Here is an 18,835-nt window from a genome sequence, read left to right as displayed (position 1 = left end):
GACGTAGGGCACTAATCACAGGCACCTGCGCCTCGTATGGACGGGAGCCGCAGGTCTCACCTCATGTTCAACAACTCACAACCGAAAATATGCACATGTGCGCCTCTCCCGCTGTCTGGCTGAACCTGTCTGTCGAGTAACCCGAACCATCTCCGTGCGTGCGGGAATCCGAGGTTTTTATTCGCGTCCCTCGGCCCCGGCGGTGAGTGATCAGCATGAGAGCGGTGTGGCTGAAGCGGCCAGCCCTCATCCTGGTGGGCATTGGGATCGTCTTCTACGTGGGCACTTTTGTTAAGAATGGACATGAACTTACAGTGGGGACTGACAAAGCGGTGGACTCATCGCGAATGATCAGGAGTTTTTCGGACCTGGAGGCAAGCATCAATAATCTCCGTGAGTTGAGGCAATGATTAACCTTTATCCTGCAGTTCATGGACACACCTTACCCCTCGATTTCCCTTAGCGTCGAAGAGAAAATAAAAATAAATGAGATAAAACGGGTCAAACCTGAACGAACTTAACATTGATACTAGAAAGTTAAGTGGACGGAGTAAATGTCGGCAGCAACACTATAAAAGCTCCTTAGTTGTGTACTGTGCTTATATCATCTAAATGTTTCAAGACAAAATAACAAATTCAGAGAATATTAGTGTGAATGTCAACAATTTTATTTATTTAGACAAAGCAAAAATGCTTGGTCATGTATATGTCTATACACACACACACATACACACACACACACACACACACACACACAGGTTACTGTACTTGTACTGCTGGAACACCTTATTTTCCTCTGGGGACAAATACAATTTTATCAGTCAATAGAAGAGACAAGCGTTGAATCTCAGTGGAAATGCTTTATTTGATTTAATAAATTGACAAATAACAGCAAATGCAGCCTAGAATATATATTTAGCTACAAGTGATTTGTTTATTGAAATACATTATTTACATTTTCTCTCCCCTGTCTCCTTGATCTCTCATAATTTTTCAAGACAATGTACTCCGAGCTTTTGAGCAAAAGCAGGATGTCATGCAGAAAATGCTTGAAGAAGACAGAGACAGGACGAGACTCGCTGCAGAGGTCCAAAAGCCACCAGCCCAGAAACAGCCAGAACAGAAGGAGGCAAAAAAGTCCAGTAAACTGTTCCCTGACTCTGCCCTGTTCAAGGACTGGGGCGAGAATCTGTCTGAGGATGACCAAAGAGAGGCGCAGGGTCTGTTTGAGAACTATGGCTACAACGTTTTTCTCAGTGATCGCCTTCCTCTAGATCGAGTTCTTCCAGATACCAGGGATCCAAGGTACAAACGTCACAGTCATTTCATGTGATGTCAGATCTGTCATTGCACTTCTTACCCAGTGAAGGTTAAAGGAACCCTCCTCTGTGGAGACAGTTCCTTGTTTGCTATTTATACCCTTCAACTTTGTCTTAATGCCGTTTGTTGTTAGGGCATTTGCACAACTTTCTAATGTAAAAGACAGTTGTAATAATAAGAGTTTTAATTAAACATTATTCTGTTTCTGAATAGGTGTGCAACAAAGAGCTATCCAAAAGACCTGCCAAGTATTGGAGTGGTGCTTATCTACCTGAACGAAGCCCTGTCTGTCATCAAAAGAGCCCTGCGCAGCATCATCGACCGCACCCCTAAAAACCTACTGAAAGAGATAGTAATGGTGGATGACAATAGCTCCAATGGTTGGTTATGCAAAGGGTCAGACTGCGCAAACACACCTGTAATAACCGAAAGCTCATTTAGTATTTATAGGCTGCACAGAATATTGTGAGGCAAGAAAGGCTGAAAAAAACATGTTTCATGGTGCAGATATCACAGCGCTCATATTCCCATCTCAGTGTTTCAAATGTCTAACCACGTAAACAACCACAGTCACAGTTAGTGGTGGCACTTTACCATAGAAATGTTAAATTTAGCTTTAACACAGAATAAAGCCATTTTTTCTGTGAGATGTAGAGTACAGCTCTAAACACGCAGCAGCTACTGTGAATAGTTTGTGGTCAGATTTTTTATTTCAGTTTTATTTATTTATATATTTTTTAATCCTCTACTGTTGGGGATGTAATCTATGATGTCATAGCTATTCCAGATGTTGTTTTGTGATTATAAATGACATTTTTTTAATGTATGTACTTTTCTCAAGTAGTATGATAAATCTCCGTCTTTCAAATGAATGTGCAGTTTTAAAGTAATGGTTTGACATTTTGGAAAATATATTCGCCTTCAGTCCAGAGACTTTAAACTTCTTCATAATATAAGCAACAGTGGTCACATGAACATCAACCAGCTTGGACGTTGTCTTGTAGCCGTTATCTTAACAATGCTTGGTAAATATTTTCTTCCCTCAGACAATCTCTTCTCTCTTTTTCCTTTTGATGTACACATGAAAGAAAGTGAAGTAAAAGTTTGGCTTCAGGACAATTTTTTCTAATCCGTTAGATGGCGGATAAATCAAAGGCTAAGAAATTGATTGATAAAAATGCAACTGGCATTTACTTTACTGTTCATGTGTGGTACTGTGACCCACAGTCACATATAAGTGTTGGGCGCTTGGGCAAAAATATCATGACTATCTTTTTGGGTAGAATCACAATCGGTGATCTTAATCATGATCTGCATTCTGCTTCCGCTCTGATTTTGTTGTGAAAGTCGTGACTGGAAGTTGTAATTCGTAACTTTCCACCACTTTGTCGCTTCTTTCAGATGTTTGCTTGCCATTACTCTGCACACTTTTTGCTTAGTTCATGTGGAGTACCCATTTGGAAAGCACTGTTATTTTTGAGGGCTTCATTATATATTATTATTATTTATGAGGTGCTATATTTAAGTGTTGTGAAAGCCAGTTGAAAAGTAGATCATATACCAAAGTAAGATTGTCAACTCCTTCTCACATATGCGTTTGACTGATTCGCGGAACTGGTGTTAATTTCTCCATAACACACGTACTATGACTGCTATTTCAGAGGTTTGCCAGTAACAGAACTTTTCAGCATAATAGCTCACAATAGCTTGAAATAAAGCATTGCAAAAAAAAAAAAAGAAAAAAGAACTTTCTTGTGCTTTTATTTTGTAGGTAGAATCGCTTAAGAGGGCCAGTTTTGGCCCTGCCAGCAGTCAGTCGCCAACCTCTGGCGTAAGGTTACCACCAACACTATCAGCCACATGTGTATTTACCAGACACATGAGAATGGTACTGATCTCATCTTACTCTTGGCAAAAGAACAAATAAGCGTATTTCCAAAAATGTCAAATTATTTCTTTAAGAACACATAAACATCTGCACAATGTAATACAGTTACTCAAGTCTGTAAATGGTGGTGGTGGATTGCAATGCACAAATACACTGGTGTTAATCATTTGTTTGGACCAACCTAATTGAAATGTGTGGGTGAATGGAACTGTGGAATTCAACATGCCTTGTGTCTGCTTTGCATTCTGGTCAATAAGTAAAAACTATTTGTCCAGCCGGTTCTCCCCCATTCGGACAATATATAACCACATTCTCCTTTCAACTCAGAAAACCTGAAGGGGGACCTTGATGCGTACGTGAAGTCACTTGAACAAGAGAACCCAACTCTTCGTATCACTAGAGTGAGGCACAATGAGCAGCGAGGGCTTGCCTTCGCCAGGGCCTCTGGGTGGAGAGCTGCTACTGCTGATGTGGTTGCCATCCTGGACGCACACATAGAAGTTCATGAAATGTGGTAAGAATGTGACTTAAATACTGTATATTCTTCATTTTATATTTAGTTAACATTTTCAAACTTACCACCTGCACTGGCAATAATGTAATGTTGAGCACACATTGATTACATAATAATAATCTCACATTTTAGTTATTGTTTAACCAGGACAGTTTTGCTGAGAGCAACGCCGTGTTTACTCACTTTGCCTGTTTACACATTTGCAACTGCCCAGTACGACCACGCTGATGGAGCAACCAAGTGTAATAATGTGGCAAACTGATTTTTAAATTCACCTGTATCTCTGCATCACTACTAAACATTTTTCAGTCTCAAGCTCCCTGATGAAGGCCAAAACACAATAAAGTTGTTGTTTACTCTAAAGGTGTGTTTTAAACTCTCCACCTTATGTTTTGTAAAAGTTTATGATTGTTCCTTCCATAGAAAAAGCTCTGCCGGTTTTTAAAAAGCATAATCTCAAAATCCCTTGAGGTGGCTTCCACTGAGTTTGCACTGGTCCACAACATATTCCAGATACCACTAATTCCAATCACTGTAACTTTTGCAACTGCTTCACTGGAAAATATGCAGTGAGTGAGAATGACACATTGTAAATGGCATGTAACAAAAACCCTACTGTGTGCAGCTTTAAATTAAAGAAGCGTTTCTCTCTGTCCTTTCCCTCATGAAGGGCTGAGCCCCTGCTGACACAGATCAAAGCCGACCGAACAGTGGTGGTGTCCCCGGTGTTTGACAGAGTCAACTTCGATGACCTCAAGGTTATTCAGTACCTTCCAGCAGCACACGCCTTTGACTGGGCTTTGTGGTGCATGTATGAGAGCTTTATGCCCGAGTATTACAACCTCAGTGACAGCTCACTGCCTGGCAAGTAAGTTGAAGTGAGATCAATCACTGTTGTTCTGATTATGTGTCAAACAAATATAACCCCATGTTCTCATTAGCCGCATCTTGGATGATCCTATGGTTTCAGTTTTTTATTATCAGTGGTTGATATGTTTTTTTAAATGACGCAGTAGTAACAGTTTTCATCTTTCACTTCAGGAGTCCATCGGTCATGGGAATCCTGGTTGCTGATAGGGCGTTTCTAGGGGAAATTGGAGTCCTCGATGAAGGGATGAAAGTGTACGGTGGAGAAAATGTTGAGCTGGGAATTCGTGTGAGTAAACCTCTGTCTAACACCAAATCCTAAAGAGTACAGTTGTTGAGACAGAGGATAAAATGATTGCTGCTGTAAACTAGAGTTGTAAAATCCCGAGAAGAGCTGTGAGGTGTTTGCCATTTGCTAAATCTTGAAATCCATGCATTACTCTAATGGACCTCCCTGAATTCTGTTGTATCTCTTCTCGGGTGCCTGACTTGAAATGTTGCCTAATGTACGCATAACACAAACAAAACATGGTATCCTCTAACATCAGGTGGATTGAGTAGTACCACTGATGAGTGGGCCCATTGTCACTTTAGAAGTAGTAGGTCTACTCAATGAGAAGTAAAAGCACACAAAAAACAAGGTGTTCAGTAGTGAGTTACCACATTAGTAACTCTCACAAGTCAGTTCAGTCTCATAACTGACCAGTCTTAACTTATCAGCTTCTGTCTCTTTCTCTCTTACTCTGATGTATATGCTGAATGACCCACTGATGCCTATTTCAATGCAAAGTGTCACTTGGACATTTTCATTATATGGCCGAGAAGGAGAGACTGACCTTCTGATGTATATATAGTCTTACTGTCGTGGACAGACTTTTTACACTGTGTAAAAAGACTTAACTGCTGCCTGGCAGCTCAGAGTCAGCTTCTTAAACCAGTGTTTACAACTGGAGCTCATAATCAGAGCTTTCCTCTGTCAGTATTAGCATTTAGAGCCATACTCTGTGACAAAACAAAATGTGGGGCTGATAAGTTTCCTGCAATAGGTTTGTGTTTTTGAAAATATGCTTGCTGAGAGTTAGGTAATACAGCTCACAGCTAGTAGCCAGTTAGATTGCATTACTTAGTATACAGACCTACAGTTTACCTACAAGCACCTCTAAAGCTCACTAATTAACATTGTATGTCACTGAAGTGTAAAAAGGATAAGTTGTCTTTAACTTCCTGGAATCTCAGCTGGTTGCCTGGCAACATGGTGATGGTGGTGATGATGATGATGATGATGATGATGATGATGATGATGATGATGATTATGATTATAGGTGATGTTGCTGTTGTTTACTCACTTTTTTCAGAGATGGGTTTCCTACAAACAATATTTAAAATGCATAGGCTATATAAAGAGGCAGAACATCTAAACATCTAAATTAGCTTGTTTCAACTCTTGTTTTTACTCATGTTCTTACAGGTGTGGACATGCGGAGGCAGTATTGAAGTAGTTCCGTGCTCTAAGATCGCCCACATTGAGAGGTACCACAAGCCCTACCTGCCGGATCTGTCCCCAGCCATGAAGAGAAACGCCCTGAGGGTAGCGGAAGTCTGGATGGATGAATACAAACACAACATCAACCTGGCTTGGAACTTGCCATTTGAGGTACTTCAAAATGTCATACTGCGCGCTCCTAAAAATGCAAGATAACTGTTCATTCAAAAGAATTTCTCAGAAGGAGTTATGAGTGCACTGAATGTCTTTTAGCACTTAAACTAAAAGAAGTAATGAATATTTCTGCAGTTAAAATATCACAAACAAATCATGTCAAATTCTTCGCTTCTGCAGAATCATGGAATTGACATCGGGGATATATCTGAGAGGAAACAACTCAGAGAGAGGCTGAAGTGTAAACCTTTCAAATGGTACCTGGAAAATGTGTATCCTAAGTTGGATCCCTGGGACAACCTGCTTGCCTACGGAGGAGTAAGTTTAGTTTTATCCATTGCTTGTGAGTTTTCAAGACTTACCACCACCTGTTATGATGTTTGATAAAGTTGCACTGACAAAATGATTAATTCATCCTGACAGATGAAGAATCTTGATGCTGACATGTGCCTAGACCAAGGCCCAGTGCCAGGCCATACACCCATTGCCTTCCATTGCTACTACTATGGACCTCAAGTAAGTGAGGCAGCTAAGGGGTGTCTGTAATCAGTAACCTAGTCTCTCTGTCGTTGTTGGCTTATTTAATTGCACAGTCTGCTTTCTGACCATTTCCTCTTTTTAGTTCACTTATTTCCGCGCAACTGGTGAGCTCTACATCGGCGGCATCAAATCCCACAAGTACAATGACAACCGGTGTTTAACCGACATTGGCAAAAAAGAAACTGAGCCTGGACTTTACAACTGCAAAGAAGCTATGCAGAAAGGAATGGGCATATACTGGGACTTCAGTCAGGTACTGTTTGAATAAACAAGCATATGAATGTTACAGAGGATGTTGCACAATGATATCTGTGTAAGTGGGTGAGGCACAGTATAGCAGGATGAGTTTATTGGGGACTCATATATCTTAAAATATTTAAATATGGTTGCCTGAATATTATATGATTAAATCCTGTACATCAGTATTCTTGACACTTATTTTCTTTTCCAGGGCAAAGAACTGAAAAACAGACAAACAAAAAGATGTCTGGAGATTAAAGATGGCAAACTTCTAATACAGGAATGCACTGGCCAGAGATGGGAAATCCAAAACATAATCAAAGCCTTTTAAAGTGTCTGTGTGACAAACAAGAAGTGCACTTCTCTGCTCATCGGTCAGTGGATGATAACAGCTGAAAATATTATATAATATATAAAAAATCTAAAAGAAAGTCAATGAAATGCGGTTACCATTATGACTCTAATTATTTAAATAATCTCTTCATTATGGATTGAAAAAAAAAATTGACTTTGTCAATCTTAAGTGAAACGTATTGACTTTTCCCTAAAAACAGAATTTTGTAAATTTATTTAACATGATATGTGCCAACATTGAGGCTATAAATAATAATTCTTCACTATTAATCAATGACTTTTTTTTATCAACTGCTTAGTCTAAGTAATTAAAAAAAAGATTAATACTAACCATGAATTACTTTAATCCTAAATGATGTTATGATGATGATTAATGATGTTAATTTCTTTTTGTTGCAGGCGACTGTGAAAAATACCAAAGGTTATTTACAGTAGGAAAACTGAGATAAGTTAACAAATCCCATATTGTTTGGGTCCTCTTTCATGTTTTTGGGTCCAAAATTTTGACTAATGATTAAATGTGTCTGTGTGTTTTACCAGCTCTGTTGATCAGATAATTGTATGAAGAACAGCATTCAATGTTATATGATTGCCATATGACATGGGAAGAGCAAAGTCCAGGAGACTGCTACTCTTACATCACTAAAATAATCCAGGACAGTTAATGACTTAATGTCAACCAGTCATCTCACTAATTTTCATCTCGCAAACTAGGCACACAGCAACTTACCTCTTCCTGTTTATAAAGGCACATTATATTATCACTATTATTATTATTTATTAATGCAAATTAATTCTTTTTTCAGTCATTTAATCTTTCCACTTGAGGACACCAAGTATATATGATCCAAGAATAAATGTTAATGGACAATTTTTGGAAATCATTTATATCGAAGCCTGTAATGTCACAAAGCTATGGGTTTAAGCCTTGCCTTGTGTTGCCGTTTTAAATAAAGTTTTGGCAGTAGCGATCACATAAAACAATAAATGCTTTTAGTGAGATGTAGTTGATGACTGTTGTCAAGCATTCACAGGACCTTTGATTCAGTTCAGTATGAGCTGAGAGAAAAATTAAATTTAACTTACAGGTTTTAGTTTGGAACAAATAGCCAACTAATGGAACAAATGCAACATTTACAAGCATTTTTCCAAATTACTTGAAGTGCTTGGTGCTTGGGTGAATATCAGGTTTAAAAATTTAATGTTATTTTGTTATCTATTTCTACAAGACTGTGCATTACTGACCTACTCTACTACTCTGTTAGGGAAGTAGCTTTCGTGCAGAGAAAGCGAGTTTGTTGTAAAAATCACAGCAAGAGATTTGATAATTGATGGGTTATTCTTGTACAATAGACACATTTTTTGTTAAAAAAAAAACAAAAATAAAACAAAAAACATAATTGTACTTTAAGTCTTTAAATCATTTGTTATTGTTTGGCTTTCTGTTGTCTGTCTCCTGGATCTTGATTCTTTTATTTGAAAATGTAACATATTTATGGTAAAGGTGTGGTGTGGGTGGTTGTTATAACAATGTCCTATTGTTAATGTGAAATGAAAGTCCCACTTGAACTGACTCTGAGGCACTGTGTACATTTGAATATATACTATACTGTGTATTATTTAATTATTGAGTGTATATAGGATCTTGGTGTTTTATCAAAATTTGTTGGACTAAAATAACCTATGGCCTTAATGTCTCCTGGAGATCCCTGACATCTCTACTGTGAGGAAATGGGACAGGATCCATGGATTTACTGACTTGGCTGTTAGGTCTGGCCACAAGTCCTTTTATTTTGAGCACTGCTCAGTGGAGGCCAACATGGTTTTGTGTTGTGCTCGGACAAAAGCCATAAAAAAAAAAAAAATCTAATATTTAAATTTTCTTTTTGAATTTGAAAATAAAATTGATTTATGAACGTAGTTTATGTTTGAATTCTTTTTTTCTAATTAAGTGACAAGTGACAGTTCTGGCATAAACCTAATCTGGTGCAATAGGCCTATAAATTATAAGTATCCATTATCTTATACAGTAGTCAAAGCCATTAACTCCAAAATTCACAATGGTAAATGGCTGCATTTATGCATCACATGAATCCAGAGACAGGAGAAGGTGGCAATTAAGCCACCAACCCTGTGATGTGTGCATGACCAGTTCTACCGGCTGAGCCACAGCTGCCACCATTGACATCTCTAAAAGCTGCCCTTATGCTTAGTAAACTCAACATGCCTTTCACAGGTGCAGAGGTGTGTGGTTGGTATTGTCATAAGATGGACAGAGTGACAAATCAGTGCAGTAACTCATGCATTGTATAAGGTCATTCGTGCGGAGCTCAGTTGTGCAAATCATTGCTTGAATGAACTTCCTCATCACATCCATCAGTGTGCTTTTTCAAGACTAAGGGATTAACTGAAAAGTCTGTGTGATCAACTTTGTCAGAGAAACGAAAGCAACCAACACCATTTTTTTCAAACAGCTCATCAAAAAATCATGTTGCCTGAGTACAAGGGGCAACACGTGGGAGCATTTTGATAACCTTAATGATCTTGTTATGAATCTTCATCAAGAGAACAAGATCTGCGCTGCAGCCAACCACCTTAGGAAACAATGACTTCATATCCTGTGTTGTTTACCAACAGATTCAGTTCAGAGAAAACTGTTCTGGACCTTGTGGGAAAACTTTCTTATTCTTCAAACCAGTCATGCTTCTAAAAGAAAAAAACAACATTATGCTCTGAGGGTGGTGCTTAGGAAAAAGACACTGGGACAATGTAAATCACAAGAGTTTATCATATTGAGGACATGGTGTTATTATAATAGCATTGCAATCTAACTAGACCATCACATTAGGTAAAATTAGAGATATATATATCTTGAACCATTGTCTACAAATGTGTCTGCCAAAGAGTAACAAAAGGTTTGTTATTGTTATATGAGGTAACTTAAGGGACTGTGTTTCCATTACGTTGTCTATCCACCAGAGACCACTGGCAAGTCTGTAAAATCACTCTCACTAGATAAATATAAAACAAGGGACGCTTCACAGAAAATGATCTTATTTAAATGTTATGTATTCATATGATTCATTATTTTATTTCATGTATTTATTTAAGCCTCAAAGATCATTGAGGTTTCCCTAATTTGTAACGATGTCAAGATACACAGAAATACAGAGTTAAAAGAGGACAATACTCAGTGAAAGCATTTGCACACTGAGGTGAGGTGGTATGAGATCTTTAAGGTTTTCCACGTTCAGAGTAAAAAAAAAATATTTTAAGTAAGAGTAAGAAATATCTCTAGCATTAAATTTTAATTTCATGCTTTTAATTTAATAAAATGACAGTAATCTAGCAAGAATGATACATGCTGCCATGGTCTAAAGAGGCTTTCTTTCTTTTTTTTTTACTTTTAACCATCGACTGTATGACGTCGAACACCGCGGAAAAAGCCGACAACTTACGAAGACAGACGGAACTCTGGTTTCTTAGCAACCAGTGTGTTTGCAATTTAAGTTTGCAATTCAAGAAGTGCGGTCCATTTTAACGCAGAGCTGAACATACATAGTCCGTCAAAATGCTTCGGGGTGATGTGCAGAGGCGTCGCGACAGAGAGACAGAAAGACAAGAGCGGATTGTTAACGATAAAGTGAGAGCCGTCGGGGTAAGTGGCTAATCGTTTCGCACCCCAACCCGTCTGTGACTCTCGCAATTGATGCTAACATGTAGCGTGGCTCTAGCGTTAAAACCTCAAACAGACATTTTAACAGACATTTCTGCTGCTGTTTTACAGGTTGACAAGGAAGCCCTGGACATGCAGGTGACAGAGAAGAAGAAACGAGAAGAGGCAGAGAGAGAGAAACTAAACGCATGGGGTGAGTTAAAGGACGCTGCTAGTGTTACCTGGCCTCATTGTTTTTATCACTGAGCATCGTGTGTTGTATGAGGACAATTTATCACAGAGAAAAACAGCATAGCTTTAGTACAATAGGTAACTTGAATAATATCCTATCACTTAATGACAGAGAAGTGTCAGTACTTTGGACATCCCCATACTCATGCTGTGCCACTTATACTGTTGGACATTAATATTTTCTAATGTACCTTGTGATCTCTGTGTGTGGGGTTGTGTTTTTTCTCTATATAGATGCTGATATGCAACATAATAGCAAAGTAGCTTGCATTCTCCATAGCAGAGAAGTGAAGAAGAAGAGGGCCATGGAAAAGGCCATTGTCAACTACCGCCATCAGAACCAGCAGCCTTGGAGCCAGCGGGAGTATGACCTGAACGAGCCAGACCGCTGTAGAGAACCAGACAAAGAGGTTGCACAGATGATGCCCCCAGGCCTGGTGGGCGAGGACCCAGAAAGTAAGAACAGACTGCAGAGGCAGAGGGAGCAGCTCAGAGAGTGGCTCATCCAGCAGCAAAGTGAGCGGGCGGCAGAGAGGCATCAACAAAAGTTGGAGAGTAGGTTGGTCCGATCCCATACATGATATACCCCCTCAGGTCATACACACAAAACATAAGCTCACTTTCACCCTCTCTACTGGCCCTCAGAGCAGCGCTATGACCAAAGCAGAGTAGAGATGGACAACAAAGCTCTGCAGCTTCAGAGCCTTGAGATGGAGAGGAGAAAAGCAGAAGCCATTGCCACTAAAGAGTATAATCTGGCCAAGGTAAGTCATCCTGGTTATTGCTCAGACCAGTGCATGTTTTTTTTTTGTTAATGTCATGTGGTGTTAAAATGTATTAAGTTATTTTAAGTTTAGACTGAAAATTGAGAGAGAACCCAACTGACATATTCCATCACTCTCACCTTTTCATTGTGTATGTTTGGGCAAAGACTGAAGAGAAGCATCGTCAGGAGCACAACAGAGCAGACAACATGAACCAGCTGCAAGGACAGCTGACAAGTGCAGATGTCAATCCCACCCTGGGCGTGGTGGGATCTTCCAGCCTCTTTCCCAGCAATGATAGGAGAGCCTCTCTAGAGAGCCTGCAAGAGGTCATCCAGTTCCAGAAATATCAAATAGAGGAAAGAAAGGTAAAACAGGAACTGGTGGCACTCAAAACACAACCTCTTTTTGATAATTGAAAAAGCAGTCTGTAGGAACTTGTTTACTCGTTGCCTATCTGTCTGTGCGTCTGTAGAGGATAGAATTAGAGAAGAAGCAAGAAGAGAAGCTACATGATCACGTTCGCTTGGCCTCGGCTCGTACGGCTATGCTTATAGAGAGGCAGCAGGCAAAACTGAACAAGCAGCTGAGACGACACATGGACAGCACCAACATGAAACTGTCCGAAAAACGCAAACAACAGTCAGTAATGTTTTAAAACACATAAACTATTTTGTTAAATTCTACACAGAGTATATTCACTGTATATCTAACTGTGTTTCAAACTCATTTTATTTTAAGGAAACCAGACATTGAAAGAGGATGCATCGATGACAGCTTCTTCTCCAAGTTCAACACCTCCAGCAGATGACGGGCGACACACTGTACTGATGGTATGGTGCTACATGACAGAAACATGGAATAAACAGAACCACGGAGTCAATCAGTAGTTGTTTTTAATTATGTCAAATACAGTTTGGAAACTTCAAAACATTTAAATATGTCTGCGTGATGCCAACAATTGCAATATGAATCTTGGCTATTGCTTCAAAAATAGCAAGCAGATATTATATACTTTCTTTTTTCTTGTGCAGTTTTTTTCTTAGATTTCTTAAAGTGTGCCTGCATTAGCAAAGATCATGCCCATTTATACATTCATGACAGCTAGAAAAAAATTTAAAAATTCCATCGGAGTAAAAAACCCTATAAAACAATGTAAAACAAGAAAAAAATCTGTGTCCTTCAACAATAGTATTTCAAAGCCCACAGCATATAACACCCATTTCAACAAGCAACATATTACACTCTTACAAATGAAACCACAAACACACAACAAAGAGAAATCAAACAGCATTTAGCACCTCAACCAGTTAACAGTGGTGTCTGGAACTGTTACAGTCCACCAAAAGCCTAGGCAAACCTGAATCTTAAAGTGCAAATACACTGAATATTTTTAATCAAACTAGACATAACAAGATGCCTTTGATAGAAGCTATTTCATATGTGGAGCTCAAGTAATAACCCTAAATCTTATGGGACAAGGCTCAGGCCTATTTCACATTGGCCAAATCATCATTAATTTTATTATTTATCCCTGTGCTTTTCCTACTGTGACATATTGTGTCTTATGTCTTTTGTCATCCTATTTTTGTTCATACCACAAACCTGATCACCTTTGCAGCATTGTATTTGTTCTCCATTTCCATTTATAATCCACCTATGCCAAAAGGCATTTCCTTATCAAAGAAAGCATGAAGTCAAGCATGAAGACTGCCCTGCAGACAATATTTAAGAAATATATATCTAAAAGGCATTTTCAGAGACAAACTTATCCCATCTTCTCTGCCACAGAGCCAAGGCTTCCTCCTGCTGCTTTGGAGTCAAAGAACTATACCTGAAACATAGACAGAGAAATGTCAGAGAGCAGTTTGCTTAAAATTTGTATTTGCCAATATGTAAATTTGTAAATCACATCTCAGCTTAACCTCACCTAATAGAGTTCATGGCCAACTCTTTGAGGGAGCCTATGTTGGATCTGAGGCCACCAAAGCCCACAAAAGCTTCGTAGAAGTCATAAGAGAGGCCAGAGGAACCAAACATGGCAGGGTCATCAGAACTGATGACCATTGGGTGGTTCTCTGACATCAGAGCAGCTGCTGGATGGTTTCGCATATCATTTACCAGCTTCATCACCTGAATGGGAACATGAAAAGAGATATTTGTTTGTAAGATGCAGTATCAGTTCAATTACATTGAATAACACTTAGTAGCTGGAAAAGTATTTTTATTGTAGAGCAGTGTTCAGTAGGTGGCAGTGTACCTGGTTGGAGATGGGGCAAACTTCCACAGCCACCCCTCTCTTCCTGTATAGATCTTTGGCCACTGGGTGGCGAAGCAGAGCAAATCCATGGCCAATGCGTGTAGTGTTAAATAAAAGAGCATCCAACAAGTTCTGGTCGACCTCCGTGCCTTCAAGATCTGCATGTAGTAGAAAGAAAAGAAAAAACATTGTTCTGTAGATGTTATTATGAATAGAGATTTATGGTTGTTAAGTGTCTTATACTGGCTTTCCACTTGGTAAAGACTGCGTCTCTTTGATTTGGCTGCAGTTTGGGCTGCAGAAAAGAAAATTAGAGAAGAAAAAAAACCATTTTTTTCCCCAAGTTCAAACGTTTAATTTGTTTATTTAACTCTAAAACTGGTCATGGTAATCCTAAAAACAAAATGTGTTCTTTGAGTGTGTGATAAATAAAACATTTGAACAATCAAATGGAGCTTGTCCTTCTCCAAAATTTATCAGGAAAGTTTTTTTGATTGTAAAAAATGTTTCTTCAATGGTATATCTTTAAAATTATGCTTAAAATTTACACAGGGAAAAAAAATATTACTATTAGTTATTTCTGCTTTGGCCTCAAGATTCATTCCTGTGCTACATATACTATATGAAGTTACTCCACGCATCAGGTACTGATGAGCTCACCGGTCTCTCCAGCATGGAAAAAGAACGGGAGTGTGATCCCTCTCTCTGCTGGCAGTGACAAGGCATCTCTGAAGTACCACAGGGGCCTGCCTGTGTCCTCACGACCCACCTGTACATGCAGGGACAAAGTGAACACTTTTCTCAACAAATTATATCAGCCATGTTTAAATAATGTTTCAGCACGTTTTGTTTTCTGTAATTTAAAATGGTTGTGTTACATTTTCACCATTAGCATTGTAAGTGAAATGTTACCACCGCCTCCTAACGCTATAGATACAATAACTGTTGTTGCCTCTCACCAGGTCAAAACCAGCCATGATATCGGGGAAGTCTCTCTGTAGCTTCATGGCCTCCTCCACAACCCCAGTCATCATGGATATATTTACTCCCCTGAAGCATACAGTGTTTAAATGTGATCAGTGATCATATCAACACCCCCTGATGTCTGCTAGTGAGACAACAAGCAGTTTGGGATACTATGGCAAATTCATTTGAAAGGCACTCTAAGCAGTCACCTATGGACTGTGAAGATGATTCTCGCTCCATAGAAGTCTGGGTGGTCTGCTGTGAACTGTCTGGTGACCTCCTGGTAGGTCTTCAGAGTCCAGGCTTCGTCATGAGTGCTGCCGTCCAATTCATATATCTGAGTACCAAAACAAAAAGAACCTTAAAAACAATGATAAAATATACATACATATATATCTATGTGCTTTTTACTGGAATTGAAATAGTAATTGATTATACTATTCACTACTGGGAAAAGTAAGATTATTACTGTTAGCACTGGTCTCCATGTTATTATTCCTGACAAAATTAACCTCTTGATTGTGTGAGCAAATCATCAGCAATCATGAATATAAAAGGTGAGTGACAATAGAGCAATTTTCAAAGATTAGGTTGTGACACTAACAGTAAATTTTACGCTGCCCCAACAGTGACATTGTTTCCATAATGACTGATGGTATATCCATTCATTAGTCTACCAATGTTAGACCTACGCTAACAACACACTGAATGAGTGTGTTAAGTGTGTTAACTTTGAGTTTATGTAAGAAGGGCCACTTGGACAGAGCCTTCCATTTAAAAAACAAAGCCAAGTTTCAAAATAAAAGCAATTACAGCACCACCATCTGGCCGATTGGGTTCACATACAGTCATCCAGTTATTGTGCCAAACCCTTCTGGGTTAGAACCCTAATTTACAGATAGGTGAGTGCACTGAATACACCAGGCATGATATAAATTTACCTCTGGGAGTAAAGCCCGGAGTTCCAGATACATGATGTTGTCCAGATAGAACTCGGTGAGGCCTTGGTAGTAATAGTCTCTGAACACAGGAGCATATGTGACCAGACCCCACATTGCGAGGAAGGCCTGTTCAAACCTATCCCATACCACATCCTGACTGGGGTACACTGTTTCTGGATCCTGATCAGTGAAGAGCGTCAGGTTGCCCATGATGCTGAATGTGTAAATATGAAGACATAGAGGTTGCGATCAGATTATCAGTGTCACTTCTGGTCCATTTACTACTGCAGACAACATTTATTTCTTAACATTTCTTGTGTAGGTGGTCTTCAGCTCTGTGGAAAAAACACTACTTTCTTGAATGACAGTGCATCTGCAGTGATGACCTCATGTTAAACTAAAAAGTAAAACCAAATCAAGTCATCAATAAATGTTTTAACAGTCCTTCCTTTATCAAATCAAACAGCCTTTCTTTTTATAAGTAGTCCAACTGTTTACACTGAAGACCTCTCTTTTTGATATCCTGCCCCAACATCTTGTTTCAAAAGGAAATACATTACATCAAAGCAGTAATGACATAACTTCATGGGACCTACCAAACCAAATGTATCGTTTTAAATAAACTGGCAAACAAATAATAATGAATGTAACGACAAAAAGAGTCATTTGTTTAAGAGATTATTGCCTGGTAGAGACTTCCTCTGTTCTGTGTGGGATTCAGGTAAAGTGACAGAAGAAGCAGGGCGTGAAGATACACTGATCTAAAGCCACTCAGTTCCGACAACAAGATATATAAAAAACAGGAAATTAATTCACCTGTCGTCTAGATCTGTGGTGTTGATCATCTTGGCCCTGAGGTTTTCCAGTAGGGTCCAGGCAGAGCAATGTGGCACAGGTTTGGGCAATCCAGACGAGAAGATGAACCTGATGGACTGGTTGTCAGTGAAGCACATGTAGCAGTGGGGTCGATAGGTCACGTTCTTTACCAGCCACTCTACATCAACCATGGATAAGTCATGGACATGGAGAGCTCCCCCTGAAACAGTGAATTATAGAATTATTAAGAAACAAAACAATGGGGTCCTTAGTACAGTAATATGTACATATGCTGTATATCCTGAATGGGGAATTCCAGATTTTGTGAATGTCCAGCATCTTCTGAGAGCACTATTAAAGTAGGTCAGTGTCTCAAAGGCAACTGATTAATTGTTTATTTTCTAAAACGTCCAGCAGTGGTGAGACATTTTCATCCCAGAGTCCAAGGTGACATTAACTAGGAATTCATAGGAATTAATCATCAAAATAGTTGCCAATTTCTGTCTATTAACTTACCAGTTAATCAATTAATTGTTTCAGCCTGTAAAGACACATTTCTTTAATAAAAAGAAAGGAATTTTTAGTGATTAAAAAAAAACAAAAAACAGCATCTGTTGCTATCTGATAGTCAGACCAGGTCATTTTTAGTTTTGCAGATTATGCCTTGTGTTCTCAGAGATAAACACTGCGACCAGGTCTTTATGTTAAAATCCTAATGTATCTGTGCCAACTCAAATGTTGTAGCAAATGTTAAAGGCCAAATATTTTCATAAGCAATTTAAGAAGATAGTCACTGATTCAGAAGAAAACAACCAATACTATGCAAAGACGATGTATAAACCTGTTTTTAAATAGGCTCCGCTTCGAGGTGTGAGACTGAACATACCTTTGGGCATCTTCTGCAGCAGGCTGAAGATGGGACTGGTCTTGATGAGGCTTCTGGCCTTGAAGAAGTGCATGGCGGGAGGGCAGTCTGGTCCCACCATCTCCCTCTGTTTCATCTTAAGCAGCAGAGAGTCCAGCCTCTGTTCAGCCTCAGTCAACACCACCTGCCCACCTGTCTGCATCGAGGTCTCCAGCTGTATAAGGGCCTCTCTTAGCCTCGGGTCTGGGATGGACAGAGCACCGGTCAGGCACTGCAAGATGAGCAGGCCGACCGCAGCCGCCTGGGGGCGCTGCAGATCGACCGCCATGGTCCGGAGAGTGTGTGGACCTGGATGTAAGGAGAAACATAACAAGCGTTTATTGCCAAAACAGGGAAATCAGAAAGAGAACTGTTTTTAGAGAACTGAAAACAGCTGTTCCACACTATCTGGGGTAAAAAAAAAAAAAAAAAAAAAAAAATCATTCAGCCTCCAACATTAGCTGGAATAGAGTAAAAAAGGTGCCAGGTGTGTGTACAATGTTTACATATCCCTCCGCCCATAGCGAAGTTACCTTCAGTCTCAGCTTCGTGGCCCCTGATGAATGTGAAACACTGTGTTTCAGCAGTAAGACCACGATATGTAGCATCGACAGCTGACGACGGCGGTTTTGTAAACAGACTAGCAGACTGTTAAATAGCGGACCAAGACAAAACTTGCTGCACGGTGTCAGCTGTGAATACGTGTATATGCTTTTGTCAAGTAGCTTACTTTATCACGACAATGTCACGAAAGTAAACAAGCTAAGAATTGAAGATCGCTGGAGGGTTGAAGTGGTGATCTGCCCGGTCCATGTATTCAGTGTTTACTTCCCAGCTCCAAGCCTCTCAGACAGCCCCTTTTGTCATTGTGCGCCGATGTCCCGCCTCCTTTGCTAT

The 18,835-nt window shown here is 39.5% G+C and overlaps 3 protein-coding genes across 4 annotated transcripts; 2 read left to right on the top strand and 1 right to left on the bottom strand.

Annotated features, from left to right (window-relative positions):
- LOC139636977 (probable polypeptide N-acetylgalactosaminyltransferase 8) lies at window positions 1-9,300 on the top strand. Its single transcript, XM_071505433.1, has 12 exons — window positions 1-393; window positions 999-1,305; window positions 1,534-1,700; window positions 3,536-3,722; window positions 4,393-4,590; window positions 4,764-4,878; window positions 6,058-6,243; window positions 6,427-6,564; window positions 6,670-6,762; window positions 6,869-7,039; window positions 7,238-7,400; window positions 7,780-9,300. Exons 1-11 carry the CDS (start codon window positions 216-218, stop codon window positions 7,355-7,357), a joined length of 1,860 nt encoding a protein of 619 aa, XP_071361534.1. The 5' UTR covers window positions 1-215; the 3' UTR covers window positions 7,358-7,400; window positions 7,780-9,300.
- A 1,525-nt stretch (window positions 9,301-10,825) lies between these two features.
- ribc2 (RIB43A domain with coiled-coils 2) lies at window positions 10,826-12,934 on the top strand. Its single transcript, XM_071505458.1, has 7 exons — window positions 10,826-11,038; window positions 11,168-11,249; window positions 11,522-11,842; window positions 11,933-12,051; window positions 12,219-12,419; window positions 12,527-12,693; window positions 12,793-12,934. Exons 1-7 carry the CDS (start codon window positions 10,952-10,954, stop codon window positions 12,860-12,862), a joined length of 1,047 nt encoding a protein of 348 aa, XP_071361559.1. The 5' UTR covers window positions 10,826-10,951; the 3' UTR covers window positions 12,863-12,934.
- On the bottom strand, window positions 12,762-18,803 carry ada2a (adenosine deaminase 2a). Of its 2 annotated transcripts, none has more exons than XM_071505449.1 (10): window positions 18,669-18,803; window positions 17,921-18,247; window positions 17,035-17,254; window positions 16,219-16,432; window positions 15,487-15,614; window positions 15,271-15,361; window positions 14,972-15,080; window positions 14,312-14,469; window positions 13,982-14,184; window positions 12,762-13,885 (listed from the first exon to the last, which is right to left on the bottom strand). In XM_071505449.1, the coding sequence occupies exons 2-10, from the start codon at window positions 18,225-18,227 to the stop codon at window positions 13,795-13,797; spliced, it is 1,521 nt and encodes a 506-aa protein (XP_071361550.1). In that variant the 5' UTR covers window positions 18,228-18,247; window positions 18,669-18,803; the 3' UTR covers window positions 12,762-13,794. The 2 variants fall into 2 exon arrangements, with proteins under 2 accessions (XP_071361550.1, XP_071361542.1); XM_071505441.1 differs by having other exon boundaries at window positions 18,472-18,789.
- Between the last annotated feature and the right edge of the window lie 32 nt (window positions 18,804-18,835).

Source organism: Trachinotus anak, unplaced genomic scaffold, assembly GCF_046630095.1.
Source record: "Trachinotus anak isolate AG129_WGS33_773 ecotype Australia unplaced genomic scaffold, CSIRO_AGI_Tana_v1 ptg000002l, whole genome shotgun sequence".
NCBI classification, from domain to species: domain Eukaryota; kingdom Metazoa; phylum Chordata; class Actinopteri; order Carangiformes; family Carangidae; genus Trachinotus; species Trachinotus anak.
This window is presented reverse-complemented; position numbering and strand designations above follow the sequence as displayed.